Genomic DNA, 15,934 nt, shown 5'->3' with positions numbered 1-15,934 from the left:
AGACAACATACACATTTCTTTGTGGCTTCTTCCCTCCTGTGAGCAGCTGTAGCTGATATTGCATGTTTGCACGGTGGGTATTGGCTCTACGAGCCCTGTGGCCTCTGTGCTGCAGAGAGAACCAACTGGCCAGCTCTTGCTAGCACTGGCCTTGCAGCTTCGCCATGTCTCTTCCAGGGTCAACAGCTCTTTTTGGTGGCTCTCTGTGAAGAACTGGGGCCTTTCTATTGCTTCGCTTCCCCCATCATACAGCATATGCAAAGAAACAGCGTGTTGAAACACTGACATGAAACGTGTGGTGTGAAACTTCCCTTGAAACTAGCTGCTCGTGGGTGGTCGTTGTGGCAAAGCTTCAGGGCCCAGAAAAGGCAATTTAGAAACGTGGTCAAGCACGATCATATTCCTGTTGAGAGGAGCAGTCACCAGGCACATCCTCTGCTCTGTCCGGCTCTAGCATAGTAAAGGTTTTCCATTCACAAACGAACGGTGCATAACTGCTCTTGTGAGAGGAGCTGTTTCACATGCGCAGAGGGATGTTTGCATGGGAAGTAATTAGAGATCAGCACGGGTCAGAAGTGGTACAGGGGTTTAAGAGACTGGCAGCCTGGTTGGCTTTTCCTGCTGATCAGCTGAGTGGTAATGCTGCTGGAAATTATATAGGATGAGAACTGGGGTTTTTTTTAATAAATGGAGTTTTCTCTGAGGGTGGTTGCTTTAGTGCGTCTCCCTGGTACAAGGGCAGATACTTGAAAGCACAAGTGAGGGCACTCAGTGCAGCTGCTTTATTATTTATTTAAGTTTGAGATTCTCAGACTTCTCTAAAGAAAACAGATGTCACGTTTTATGGGAAAGGTCTTTACAGGGAAAAAAAACCCTTTAGTTCTTTCATGTGGTATTGATTTGGATGAGATCAGAACTATCACAACGGTAACTGGTTTGTGCACATTGTCTTTCTAGCTGGCCTCAGATTCCTTGAAACAACTTGAAAGAAAATAACCAGTCCCTAACTTTGTGTTCCAGTACATGTGTGACTCTTCTGTTTCATAAAAACACTTGTAAATGCGAGAAGTCTGACAGTAATCATACAAAATGTGACTGCTCTCAGCAGCTATTCTTTATCTCACCTCTACACCCTTGACTTTGGCTGGGTTCTTGGAAGGTTTTTCAAGCATTTTTGAGTAAAGTTTTATGTCCCCCTGGTACTGGAGGGAACTTGGTGTGCAGTGCAGAAACAAAGCCCTCATTTTCTTGTGTTTGACTGGTACAATTAGAATTGTCTTTAACTCTTTTTAAAATTTAGGTCTAGCTTGAGCTGCAAAATCTAACTTGAAGTGGAGGGACTGCCAACCAACTTTACAGTGATAAAAATCTGTCCATATGTATTTTTACCAAACTCCTTTCAAATACAGTGCTGACAAGCCTTCTGCAAATTACCTTAATCATCCCTTTCCTAGTGTCACTAGGAATTGTTGGGTGGCATCCTGGGGTAGCAATGTCCTGTCACCTTTTCAATTCTCAGAGATTTGAGTTATTAAAATAGTTAGAGTGAGACAATAAAATAAAAAAACACTATTGGCAGCATTTGACATCTTGTGGCTCATGCACTATCAAGGATTTTTCTTAAAGTATAGGCTTATAAAACCATTTAACTACACGGAAATCTTATCTTCCTCTTTATTAAGCTATATGTTTAACCCTCTTGGTCATATAGACAGTCTTAAAAGTATGACTTACATGGTCCTCAAAGGCTGAAAATGGATGGAAAATGTAAAAGGACTCTGCATTGATTGCCTGTTTTAATCTTACTGAGCCACCCTTATAATTTAGGGTTTGACTTCTGATTTTCCAAGCTTTGTGCTAACAGTACTGAAATGGTAGGTGAGATGCACAAAGATGTGCAAAAGGTGCAGTTTACCACATAGCTATTACCACTCTATATTGCATCTAAGTATAAATACATGCACCTACACCCATTCTTTCTGTAACTTGAAAAGGTTTGATATGTAAAGGGCAAGCTTGAAAATGTTAATGTAATGCTGTGATGCTCTAGACTCCCTTTAACAGGAACCATTAAAATGTGCATAATTATAGGGCAAAATGTCAAGCAGTCAGTTTAATTTACTGATGAATACATAGAATTAATGTTTTGCAACAGTTCGAAGATTTTGAATTATGAATTAGTGGCAAGGTAATATTTTGTTTTGTTGACATTTGTTGAAACAGTTTCAGTATTCATTTGGCCTGTGCCTTTGTCTGCAGGTGGATTTTGCCTTTACAGTTTGGCAGAGTTTTCCAGAGAGGATTGTAGGGTACCCTGCTCGCAGTCACTTCTGGGACAACACTAAGGAGAGGTGGGGGTATACCTCCAAATGGACTAATGACTATTCCATGGTATTGACAGGAGCTGCTATTTACCACAAGTAAGGACTCAAAGCATCTGCTGTCCTCCTTCTGTATGAAACAAAATAGTAAGCAGGGGGGAGGGGGGAATGAAGAACATTCTTCCGGGGAGGGGAAAAACTGGAAAGATAATAAATGGGTCTGCTTTTTATGGGGTAATAATTTAAGTTCTTGGTTTAGCTCTGGGGATCTGGTAATCATTATTGCGCTTGTTGGGTCTCTTTGAAGTCACTTGTATTTTGAGGCACTCGGACTGCTCTTTTTAACATCAGGAATTACACACTTCAAAGAGTTCCCGAATTCATTAAGCTGTTCGGCTGAATGGCCTGTAGCACAGCAGAAAGGAGGTTACTTCCAGACCAGCTCTGGGTATGTGTTAGCTGACAGCTGCAGACTGCAAAGTCTTCTGGCTACTCTAGAAATGTAGTACAGTGGACATGTCACAGATCAGCATATTGCAGCATGTTGAAGAAAACCTCTGTTGTTAGGACTTCAGCAAGCCAAAGACCTCTCTCGATTTTAGGAGAAGGTCAGCAAATTCTGCAGTATCTAATCCACATCACTGCAAAGGCCATAGGGGATGATATAGGCCCAAAGGAGAATAATTTCAACAATACAGACAGTAGTGGGCTGGTTTAATAGAGTTCTCTCCAACTGAACAGTTTAGAAAGAGAAGGTGGAGGACGAATTCATCAATGTTGTCTATCACATCATAGCAATGTGGTGCTCTTTTTACTACTCCTCCATTATCTTGACACTCAGGTCTGCATTATTTCTTTCAACCCAGTTACAAAAAATGTTTTGTTTCTCCATTAGCATTATTTACTGTCTTGATGAGATACTGATTTGTTCTCCCTTCTTGTTGGAGGATGAGACCGAAGAAAGGAAGTGGTACATCCAGAGTTGAGTACAAAACTTGTGTCTCAACTGAGCTAGAAATTTCCTGGAGTTTGTAGTCCCTGAAACCCCAGTGACTTGTATTAATAACGCTGCTGTTGGTTTCCAGATATTATCACTACCTGTACACTCATTACCTGCCTGCCAGCTTAAAGAATATGGTGGACCAACTGGCCAATTGTGAGGACATTCTAATGAATTTTTTGGTGTCAGCTGTGACAAAATTGCCTCCAATCAAAGTAACACAGAAAAAACAGTATAAGGAGACCATGATGGGACAGGTATGTATCCACAGCATGTTTTAGCAGTTGGGATATATTGATAATATAACAGTTTGACTTCTAGGTTAGGCTTACAGAGTGATACAACTCTATTTTTTTGCAGTTTTTAGTTTAGCGGAACTGTAAATAGGCTTTAGATATGCTTATTATAATGAAGGAAAATCCAAAAGAAGAAATGGCAAACATCTACTGTAGATGACAGCATCTCTTCATAGTTTTCTCACACAGTGTTATTCATGGTGATCCCAAACTCATGGAACTGATGATTGTGGTGACCGAATTTCAGTTAAACTCCAGTTTTCTAATTAAATATTCTAGACCTAAGACCTAGTCATGGAATGCTAGAAGCAGAAGTAAATTCTAGAAGGGTTTTCTATTTTTAATTATTATTAATGAATATAATGTACCAGGCCATCCTTGTGCTATTTTAAAGTATATAGTGTGGTTTGAACACTGACATCAGACTGTCACAGCAGAGGTAATTTGTGATATTCAAGCGTTTTTTCCCATGAGGAACATTTCATCCAATGGTGACACCATCACTCACTAGCAGCCATGAAATGCTTGCTTTAGAGCGTCTTCCAGCTACTGGGTAAGCACTCTGTCATTGCAGAAATGGATATACCTTCTAGTGACAGGGATACATGGTAACCTGGGGGCACTTTTCGTTCTGCCCTGTGTGAGTGATGGGAGGAATAGCATGTCCTGCAAGACCTGCATGTCCTAAACAACCTCCCATCTGTGCTGCCACAGTGTCTGTAATCTGCACTACAAACAGTACCAGGATTACTAGGGAGCAGGAGAAAGAAGGGGCCCTCTATTTTACCTCCATATTTTTTTCTATTAGCATTACTTGGATTTTTGACTGGGGAGTGGCTGTGCCAGTTTGTAGACTCCCTTATGTGTAACAGTAATTCAGCAATTATGACTCATCTGGGTACCCAGGAGACCTTCAATGAACAAGAAGGTACCATTCAGGAAGTACCTATTGCTTCGAGCCTGAGCTTCACCTCTCCACAGGGCCATGGTCTGGCTGTTTGGCAAAGTCTGAACATTCATTTTTCTTCTTATAGCGCAGGTGACTTGAGTCAGCCATGAACTATAACTCTGTCCTAGAGACAAGTTGTTCCTGCAGCTTTGGGAAATGTAATGGACCATGTTCATAATTCCTTGAAAGACAAATCAAAAATTAACATAACCTCAGTGTTGTGACAGAGATAAATAGTCGTATGGAAATTCACTGTTAATGGCCAGAATGTCTGCTATAATCCTCTAGCAACAAGCTTTTGCTTGCTCTTTAGTGGCTCACTATAATCAAGAGTCTGTAATCAATGCACATTATAACCTACCACTTGAGCTAAAATGGACATGCCTTGGACAAAGATCAAGACTGATACCACATTCATTTGGCAAGTTCCTGACTTTATCAGTTTCTTCATGTTTTAATTAACATACTTTGAGTTTATGAATTTGTATTTGTTTTTAAAGTATAGTGGAAACATGACTGCTATAGAGAGATTCGTGAGAAGCGGCACAAAAAAAACTTAGGTTCTCAGCATTCATACTTTATCTTAAATAATAGTTTTATTATGTTTATACATGTAGTTTAGGTACGGATAGAGAAAAATAACTGCTTCCAAGCTGTTAGGGTCTTTTTTTTCCAGAGGTGCTGAGTTTCAATGGACTTTCATAGGAATTACAGCTGCCCTGAACTTTGGAAAATCAGGCCACGGTATTTTGCATGTATGCATGCAAAGACTGTGGTCTTTTCCTCGGATCAGAGTTTAACGTGATGTAATGTGGAAGTTCAGTTAGTTTTCTTGATCCGAAAGACAGTACTGTCTTATGCACTGGCCTTAGCCGGTGGGATTCCTGGAAACACCCTGCTTTTCCCTGCAGGACATCTATATGCCTGAGTAATGCCAAGCACATAAGGGCTTCTGCTGAGCTCAGTTACAAGCTAGTTGAAATCACTTGTGTATAAATTTCTGCAGAACTGGACTGCAAAAGTGCGTTTTTGACCCGAGAAACCGTAATAATTGCAGCGTGTTTTCCTCCTACGGCTGAAGGCCGTGGGCAGCAGCTGGCCTGTGCTTGGATGTGCACCTCTGGTGGAAAGCAGTGGCCTTCTTGTCTTTCCCAGTGTTTTTTAAGGACTTGTTCCATCTCTGAAATAGCTTGGGGATTTGAAATAAAGAGTGAGAGATGGGGTGAAGTAGCGTGCTGGCAGGCTCTGGGAGGCCTGCTCGCGGGTGTCTTGCTGCGGGTCAGGCTGGCTCATGGTCGAACTCGGGTCACCACACTGCACCGCCCTCAGCGCTGTTTTGAAAGTCAGGGGTGGCCGGCTCGCCATCCCTGTCTCTCGCTGCGGTCAGAGTGTCCTTCCCCTTGTCTGAAACCCCCCGCCGAGCAGATTTCAGCTACCTCAGAGCCACGCACTGACGCCTCGGCCCTGCTCTGCAGCATGGCGCTAGCCCAGCCGCGGCGGCCGCCCTTTCCCGCCATTTTGTTGTGTCGTGGCCGACGCCTGACTTCTGCTCTCCTCTCCACACAGACGTCCCGGGCCTCGCGCTGGGCCGACCCCGACCACTTCGCCCAGCGGCAGAGCTGCATGAACACTTTCGCCAGCTGGTTTGGCTATATGCCGCTGATCCACTCTCAGATGAGGCTCGACCCCGTCCTCTTTAAAGACCAGGTCTCCATCCTGAGGAAGAAGTACCGAGACATTGAACGACTCTGAGGAGCGCTGCCGAGGGGGCCGAGCCGCCCCCGCCCCGCGCGGCCGCCGGCGCGTGGAGCCAGACTGTGCCGCCGACAGCGAGCGCCCGACCCCGGCGAGCGGCGTCCCGGCGCCGGGGCTGCGCTGCTCCGGACTGCGTCGGACCGCCCGGCAGGCTTCTGTCGCTCAAGACTAGGTCGTGTACAGTTTCATTATGGAACATTAAATAATTATTTTTGAAATGATTGCTATGCAGGTTTAAACTTTTTTAATGATCAAAAAAAAACCCTATTAAAAACAGAGTTCTTTCTTTAATCAAAATTGTGTTGGTTGTGAATATTTCAAAGCTGCCGTTTCTTTCTTTCATGCATTTGATTGTCAATGCAATTTTCATTCATTTTCCCCTGCAAAGTTAAATGCTTGAATCTCACGGGGAGAAAATGCAGCAGGTTCAGAAACAAACTGAGCAGAAGCAGGACAGAGACGAAGTATTAACGTTTCTCATTTACTGCTGACTTTTTAATTTTTTTTCTCAGTTTTCCCCGAGCCGGTAGCGGCCACTCCTTTGGACAGATAGAAAACTGGAGAAGCCCTAACGAGCCAGACAACGAGCGTAGATTTTTCTGGTTGGGGACCCCACTTTTAGAGGCAATCAGCCTTGCCTTGAAGGGAGACAGGAACATTACTGCCCAGGAGCAGACCGGTGACGTGGAGCACAGGGAAGGCTTCGCACGCAGCAGAGGTGCGGTGCCCGTTGTGTATTCTGGTAGGAGAGACGCATCCCGAACGGCCCAGCTCGTGGTGAGCACCTCAGGGGCGGTCAGCGTGGCCAGTGTGGCGGCCACCTGGGACACACGCAGCCTGCGTGAGTCCCTGATGCCCGGGGGCAGTGGTGCCGCTTGGCCAGGGCAGCTATATTTCTAGAAATAGCTTTGTTCTGAGGGCAAAAAAGGTGTTGGTGCAAAAAAGAAAGCATGTTAGTGCTTGCAATGCAGGAATTTGGCCTGTAACAAATTGGTTTATTTGAAATCAAAGCATGGGCTTCTCTTTTTTTCTTTTCTTTTCTTTTTTTTTTTTTTTTTTAAGTGCAAATAGGTGGAGAAATTCCCTCCTGGAGGTCTGACACCTGAGGTAAAGCCTATGGTCAGACGCTGGGTACTGGCGGCAGTGGGTGCTCCCATGCGTACTTGGGGAAGGGTAACTCGGACAAAAAATCCTGCCCCTGAAATACCAGTGTTGCTCACACTCCAAAATGGTTTTAGCATTTCAAGTGGAAGTATTTTTAAATTGAAATATTTCAGTTGTTTATTTCTGTATAGTGCTTTGGCAATTTATGTGTTTCTTTACATTGAAGAATGAAAATAAAAGCAGTGATTTGGGTCAGGGAAATGCCATTCCAATTTGCTAAGAAAATAAGCACTTTAAAAATGTTTTGAACTCTCACGTTTTGATGAGGTGCATTTGGGGTGCTCTGTAATAATCTCCACCCCCAAGAGCTCTGTTAAAGTCACAGCGAGAGGGTTTAGTGCTGATGCCCAGAAGACCAGCAAGCCTTTCTATACCTCATTCCTTGTAAACAGGTGGTCCGGTAGCAGGGGTGAAGAGTAGCTGGAGTGCTAGGAAGGGTGGACCAGAATTATCACCAGTTTCATTCAGGCTCAGGCACCGATTTATTATGCAGCTTTAAGCAACTCCCATAACCGAGGCATGCCTCAGTTTCCTCATTTGTAAAAGTAGTAGCTACTGGTTGTAGAGGGAATGCTGTGAAGCCTGAATAATTTCTCTTGCTGGTAAGATCAGAATCCCTAAATGGAAAGTTGCTTTAGAAGTGCAAAGTACATATTGCTGAATGTTTGTATGCAACGTGACATGTAAAGACTTGCAAAGAATGCTTTGCGTTGCATATGTATTGCAATATTTGAACAGAACACAGCGAGTTACAGCAGGAACATCAGGGTCCTGACATTTTATGTTGGAATCATAGAGTCATCGAATGGTTTGGGTTGGAAGGGACCTTAAAGATCATCTACTTCCAACCCCTGTGCCATGGGCAGGGACACCTTCCACTAGACCATCCAAAGCCCCATCTAACCTGGCCTTGAACACTTCCAGGGATGGGACATCCACAACTTCTCTGGGCAACCTGTTCCAGTGCCTCGCCACCCTCACAGTGAAGAACTTCTTCCTTACATCTAATCTCAATCTACACTCTTTCAGTTTAAAGCCATTACCCCGGTCCTATCTCTACATGCCCTTGTAAATCTGAACCAAATCTTTAAAGGAATCTGCCAAAACATGTGTGAGACTACAGCTAGTGACTTATGCTGCTGAAGAGCAGAGGTTTTTTCCCCCCACTCCCATTGCTCTCCCAGCCCCTGGCCATGCAGTCTTCCCTGACACCTTCTGCCATGCTGGTGCCCACCAGATGCTTCTGTGAGCCCATTCAACTCTCTAAAATTGTGGAAACTGTCCAGTGAATTATCGGATTTTTTGAATGCCATTCTAGAGAGTTAAATCGGCATGTGGAGACGTGTAGGTAGGCAGGGCCAGGGAGGGAAGGGGAGCAGGTTGCGCTCCTGTCTTTGTAGGATGAGCTGCTAATTCAGCTCCCCACATCCCATAAAAACCTGAACCTCACTTCCCTGTGCTCTGGGGTCTGCGCTTGCTGATCTGTGGGGGAAGGTGAAGTCCAGTGGTTTGATTTTCCAGAGTGAATGTCTCAGCAACTCCCATGCTGCTTTTTCCTCTTGGAGATCAGGCAGCTCTTTCAGGGACTGGAATAGGCCTTCTCCTTAGACTCGGTTTTTGGAGAATGTGTCAAACACTGGATGAGGATGACAGGGCTCACGCTTTGCTCGTGTCCTGGTTTGCAGGCGGGTGTGCGGATCTGTCCATCTGCAGCTCTGGGAAACAGTTAATGGTCTGTAGCCAGCAAGAGGGGCCAGGGAGAGGGAGAGGGTAAGAGAGAACCCTACAAAACCAAGAATTACAATTCTGCTTGGGTTTTAGTTAATGCCATTTTGGGGCACGTGGGTTGGGGTTTTAGTAAAAAAGGGAGTAGCTAACCATTTTTGGAGTGCAGCGAGTCAGGACAAGCTTTTAAGCTGTTTGACATTCTGTTGCCGTCACTTTTTGGGGTGGCTGAAAGAGACTGTGCTAAAGCTCGCTCGCAGTGTGATTCGAGGCCCTTTCTGTTTACAGATCGCTAATTAAACCAGTAACAATGAAAGGCTTAGCTCCAGAAGGGATGTGGATAGGTAGGAGCATTTCTCTTTGCAACAGGTTACCCGGGCATAGCCGTCTCTCTAGGAAAGAATGTGCCTCGAGGCCAGTCTCGAGAATGGCCGTCGGTCTCCCTGTCCACGGCCCGGGGACCCAGGGAAAGAGCTGGACGCAGATCCAGCTTAGAGACTCGGTGTGTTACGCTCAATGCGGACTTTATCGGCCAACACTCCTGAGAACAGTAGGCATGCTTCTGAGCCTCCCGTGTGTATCTGTGTTGGATAGAGCTGTGTTGTTTCCTTAGTGAATGAAATCACCCTTTTGTCATGTCCTACGTGCAAGTTAATGGTTCTTTATTCTTTTTTTTCTCCCCCCCTTAATTCAGATGGTGCTGAAACAAGGTTCACTCCTTGTTGCTCCTTTTGTAGTTTTATTTTATTTTATTTTTCATTAACAGCAGGCTATGTTAGCCTTTACTTTACAGGTACTTGAATGCCTGATGACTTGACTGAGTGTTACGCATGTGGCCTTTTGTAAAGGTTACTGACCTTAATTTAATCAGGGGTGAGATGGATGAATGTGAATAGATCCATGCCATTAAAACAGAATAAAAGTAGGGATTAGAGTTTGGGAGAACTGATAAATTTTTAATTGAATTTATTAAAGAAAAAAAAAGAGAAAGAAACCCTTCCCAGTTACAATTTGAATGAGATCTATTGCTGGAGGAGGGTTTCATGAGAAAAACAGGGGCAAACTTCCAAGGTAGAAAGTGCCTGGCTCTCCTTGCAGTCCCTTGGGCATGTACAAGATTCTCTTTGCCCTCTTTCTATTTTGTGAAAAACTCTGATTATTACCATAACTTTTTCTAGATGTGAATGTTTAAGCTTTGTAACAATTTCATAGTGAACACACTGGTGTGCTAATGCATGGCTATCGAGCGCTTTGATCTTTTCCATTGGAAAACATCATGGATTTGATCAATTTCAGATTGCAATTTCTTTTTTAGAGCCAACTTTGACAAAGAAATTAATCTTTCACCAATGAGCGCCTTTTAAAATAGCTCATTTACCAAAAGATGTCATTTGGAGAGTGGAAGTCATCATTTGACACTGAAGCAATGAAAGAAACAGCTAGACATAGACTAGGATTTTTTCAAATCTTTACATTCCCAGTGTAAAATGCTGTATCCTCCTCACTCCCCCCCATACTGAAACTAAAAGATTGCTCAGTGTTTGTCATGACATCTGTATTGATTGACAACAATTTTATTAATTCCTCCAGTTAAACATCCTCTTACAGCACGAGGTGGATTGGTGGTCTGCTCTTAGGCTGGCTCTGCTGTCTGTCACAGAAATGTGGCCTTCAAGGGCGTCAGCCTGATAGACCCATTTTCCCAGGCTTTAGCGGGATTTCACAGGGATGGGCCTGGGGTCTTCCAAGAAGGGACCTGCCCCACGCAGGGTCTTAGCCGATATCTGCTGGAAATAAAACCACATCTTCCAAAATTTTGTACATCTCACCCTTGTTTAAAACTAAGTCAAGCTGGCCTTTATACCACTGTTTTAACCATCTTCACACACGTTTTTTAAGTTGGAGTTAAATTAGGGGGAGTTAAATTAGAGGGGGTTGTGGGACTCATCAGATGCTTTGGGATGCTCCCTCCCACTCTCTCATGGTGTTTTTAGTGACTGTTTCACAGTGGATTAGTGATGATCCAATAGGCCTTGCGACCTTGTACATAATCCTGTATATTTATTTTGAGAGAAAATATGTATAGTGTTTGGATGATGAGAATGGAAACCTGAAATGGGAATTCTTAGGTGGGCAAATGTAAAGCAAAAAAGCAAACAGAAAATACAGTCTTATTTTGTATAAAATGTACATTTTTGAGAAAAATTTTCTAATGCATTACCAATGTTTTCATAGTGCTGCCACATCTTTTTTAAAGTGTTTCTCCCTCTTTGTTTGACTATTGACAACATGGTGCAATTAAACCTAAAGCAAGTGTGTGAGTGAGAGAAAAAGAGAGAATGAGAAATTAAAAAGCCATATAATTTGGTTTACTTCATTAACCTGTATAACATCATAGGTTTACCATCTAAGATAGGTTGTTTTTATAGATAGTGTCACCAAAGACTTTTTTTCTTCAGATTTATTTTGAAAAGTTGTTAATAAAGGACGTACATTTCTGTTGCAGTGTGGTTTTATTTTTAAGGTAGAATTACACATCTTGCTTGTGCTCTTGAGAGTGCAAATTTGGGAGCATGATTGCCATGTGTCTCAAGTTCAGGGTAGTTGAATGGGTCTCTATCTGCTCCATTCTCAACTTGAACTGAGCAATGGCTACCTGTATATCCTGTGTCTCTGTTACATGGATTATATACATGATATAGCTTCTATACACGGTGGTAACTAGTCCAGCAACATTGACAGGTGTTTACTGTCTTAGCTGAAGGCAGAAAAACATTCAGTCTGTGTCACTTGTGCGTGGCAGGACAGTTTTCCTGTGTCGTTACACAGCTATTGGTAGGTAACGGTGACTTTTAGAAGGAGTCACTGTAAATGTGCATGTGCAAAAATGATCGCTCCACCAGCCTGAAGGCCTCTGAAGGCTGATCCCTGGAGGAGGAGAATATATTCATTTATTGACCCATATTTATTGTTAGGGGGTTATCGAAAGCCTGTCACAGTCACGGGGAGTCGCATTCATCCCACCTAACTCTAGATGCCTACAAAGCACTCCTCTCTGTCAGAGCTGGACCTCACTGCCTCCCTGCGTAGTCAATGGACAGAACAAAGTATTGCTTGGGATTATCCTCCTCACCTGTTTCAGACATGGGCTTTAGCATGAGATAAGTTGCATCTCACATGTGCTGGTTTCTCTCTGCTGACAGTACAAGCACACCAATTGCAGGTCCTATGGCATAGATGCCAATATCTGGTCTGATGAATCCCATGCTGGGAGTTCCTGGTAACACTAGTGGGCTCAGGATCATGGCCTGTAAATCTGAGGAATTAGTCACTGGTTTGTTCCCATCGGAGATGTCCAGGCTGGCCTCATCCCTTCTGGGGTTCAGACTACAAGAGCATGGAGAGGTCCTTATATTGTCATCCCATCTGATCTGCCAGTCATAGAAGACTGATGTATTTTGGGAAGAGGCTGAAAGATGTGGGTGAGTCTGCTCTGCTCGTGGTTTTCTGAGTCACTACGGGTTCCTCCGAAACAGAGCATCCCAACAGCCATTGCTGTTTGATATTGGCTATGGGCTTCTCCCTGCCAGAAAACGAGCAAAAAATGTTACCCTGAAAATGATCCGAGAACAGTGTTCCTACTCGTCAGATCTTGAATTCTTTGGTTGTTGCCATGTTATTTATACAGAACAACTTAGAGTGGAATTCATTTGATTAAATGCAGATAGCTACATCTGCAGGAGCTACCAGAAAGCTGTTGTCTACATTAGCAATTAGCATGGTCTAACTGATGTAGAGCTGTAGTCTGAAACCTGACTTTCATGCTATACACATCTTGGAGGGTGTGATTTAGATGTGGGGATGGAATGCATCAGATCTACGTCTGCACCTTCCAGCTTAGTTTCATCTGAAAAGGATCCAGTTTGTGTGCTCCAACAGTGCCCTGTGATGTGAACCAAAATGAGGTAAGTGGGGAAAATTGGGATAGTCACCTCAAGTGCAGTGCTGAGCTGAACCGAACCTTTGCTATCACTGTGCATCCCTCGCGGCCTGTGTAGTCAGTGGAGATCAAATCCAAAATAAATCAGATGAATGAGGTGCTCGGAGTCTTGTGCCTACTTCGTCTCTGTTGTATAGAAAAGCAGACTGTAAAGGAAGAGCAAGCTCCGTTGGAGATACCTGTGTTGTACTTGTTAGGTGAGGGGAATACCACGCTGAGTGTCAGTTTTGCTTGCTAACCTGCCACACTGGGAATAAAAACTGATTCTTAGCTGGAATAAACCAAAGCCAGGTCTGTGAAGTCCCTGGGACCTTGCTTGCTTACATGAACTGAGGATCCGGCCCAAAATATTTAACACATGATCAGTTCAAATTTAAATGTACTTTTGAGGGCTTTTTTGAACAATCTCACTGAAACTCATTGTGCTGTCGCTTGAATGGAGATAGATAAGAGAGTTGGCACTGATCAACGCCTTATTTTATTTTCTTTTTTAAATGATTAGCAGAGAGAAAGAAACAAGTCTCCGCTTTCCCTTTCTAAAGCTATTAGCTAATTGTATCCACAATGTTATCAGAGAGAAACAGATTTTGCTCAAGATTTTGAGCAGTGTGACGGTGACATTCTAGTAGCTGCATGATGTGCTTCATTCCACACTTTTGTTTCTCTACATAGCATTCAGGGCTGTATGCGGATTTTATGAGCTGCCCGCTCCAGGTACTGCTAGTGCCGGGGAGCTCGTTTTGCACATTACCTGCATTTCTATTGCGCATTAAGGATGGATGTGTTCTCCATGCTGCAGTGGCTCCTCTGTGCAGCTTGGGCTCCTCCCCGTTTCCTTTCTGTAATTAACTATTGTTTTGCTGGTGGTGGAGAAGTGTATTAAGGAACAGCTCTTTTTCTTTCCAGAAAACATAAAATAAAGCCATTTCTGGGATTTCACAAGAAGAATGTAATGTTAACAACTGCTGAGATAGTGACTGCAAAAAACCAACACAACACACTATTGAAGTGGCAGCAGAAATGAGAATTTTGAGGCTATAAAATATTTTCCCTCAAATTTCTCCCTTCCTCTCTAGAAGCAGCTCCCATTCACAATCACAAAACAACCACAAGGCAGACCAGTTGCTGGCAACTGAGGGATACATTTGGGGTTTTCCTTGTTTCTAAAAGGGATCCATATTCAGTTCCTGCTTGTATTAAGCATCCTGAGGCCTGTGGCAGCCCCAGTGGGGTTTGCATTTGGTAGCCCTGTAGAAGACTGAAAAGGTCCCAAATTTTTAGGAGGAGTTTAGGACCTTTTATGGCATCTTGACTTGGAGATGGAGAAACAGAGGCATCTGCAGGAGCTCTGCTCCTTTGAAAATACAGGTCTGAAATGGACTAGTCAGATATTAAAAAATGTTTGGTTTTTAATTCTACCATGATTTGCTATGTGGGTACTAGGGTTTTTCTGAAAATCTGTCCCATTTTACTGTCCCATCGCCTAAATCTGATGTGGAGCTGTACGATGCAGTAGACAACATACCAGTGGCCTGATTGCCATATACACACTATTGCTACCACTGATGGAGCATCAGGGTGCTGGGAAGACAGTATGAAAATGGGTAAGTTAAGAGTATCTGAAATTGGGTTTGAAAACCAAGAATTTAAAACACAATAATGAAGGGCAATACAGCAAGAGGAAATGGATTTTTCTCTTGCTTCAATTGGTATAAATCTCTCTTGTTTGTGTTGAAGACAATGGATTGTTTTGAGCCTGAAAAAGGGTGGAATTAGACTTTCAAAGCATGAATTACAATACCTTTTTATTCAGTGATGTCTTGATCCTGCTAGGTAACAAAACACATTTACAATGTGAGCAGCTCCTTGTGAGAGGCTGCCGAGAAAACGAACAATCCTCTGCTTTCCCTGAAACAGGCAGTCAGAGTACTATGTTAATGTCAACCAGTGACTACATTAAGATTATTTTTAATATCCAGCAAATACTCAAGAGAAGCTGAAATAAAACATTTGTCACTTTATAATTTTTAAGGAAAATGTATACCAGTTCATTGCAATTCCATTTCCCTCGCAGCAGTAATAGAATTGTTGCTATTAGAACTAAAACTGAGTCTGGCTCAGGAAGATCTAAAAATTGGGAATTGCTTGTGATACCAAGCAATAATGTTGTTTTCAAAATCCACAGATGATTTAAATGCAATCCCCTTAAGTATTGAAATCTGTCTAGTTCACTCCAAAGGCAAATAAATTCAAAGTGTATTTTTCTCTCCCTCTCTTAGAGCAGGGCCAAATTCTGCTCTCAGCAACACTGGAGTAAATCCAAAATTATTGCAGTCTTCCTCATATTTCCCCTGAGCCCCAAGCCATGGTCCCACAGGAGATCAGAGAGCTTCCTTAGCTGTGTGGCATTGGGGTAAGCATGGCTTGAGGTCACCTCAGGACTGTATCTTCTCCTCAAAGTCAGTTGAGAGAGTGCGGTGGCTTTGCTGTGCAGGTTGTGCTGCTGTGCAATACAAGTCCAAAAGTGGGACATGATGAACAGGGTGGGGATGGGGCTTAGCCTCCCCGAATTGCTTTTCATGGCCCTAGTAACAGAAGTCAAGCCTGATACATTTGGAGGAATAATGTCAGTACTAAGTAAAGTGCCGAGGAAGACAGTTTTCATGTAATGAGACTGAGGACTGGTTGATAGGATTCTCAGTTCTATTCCCAACTCTTCTAATT

General features: G+C 43.3%; 1 protein-coding gene across 1 annotated transcript in view; it reads left to right on the top strand.

Annotated features, from left to right (window-relative positions):
* The window catches only part of EXT1 (exostosin glycosyltransferase 1), a 186,584-nt gene extending 174,872 nt beyond the window's left edge, over nt 1-11,712 (top strand). The window contains exons 9-11 of the mRNA XM_069779945.1: nt 2,260-2,420; nt 3,407-3,578; nt 6,133-11,712. Coding sequence (XP_069636046.1) covers nt 2,260-2,420; nt 3,407-3,578; nt 6,133-6,318 — 519 coding nt within the window. The 3' untranslated portion in view covers nt 6,319-11,712. The remainder of the gene's footprint in view (nt 1-2,259; nt 2,421-3,406; nt 3,579-6,132) is intronic.
* Nucleotides 11,713-15,934: the final 4,222 nt, after the last annotated feature.

The sequence above is a fragment of the Haliaeetus albicilla genome, chromosome 3 (genome assembly GCF_947461875.1).
Source record: "Haliaeetus albicilla chromosome 3, bHalAlb1.1, whole genome shotgun sequence".
Taxonomy (NCBI): domain Eukaryota; kingdom Metazoa; phylum Chordata; class Aves; order Accipitriformes; family Accipitridae; genus Haliaeetus; species Haliaeetus albicilla.
Note: the sequence above shows the minus strand (reverse complement) of the source record. Positions and strands in the feature narration are given on the sequence as shown.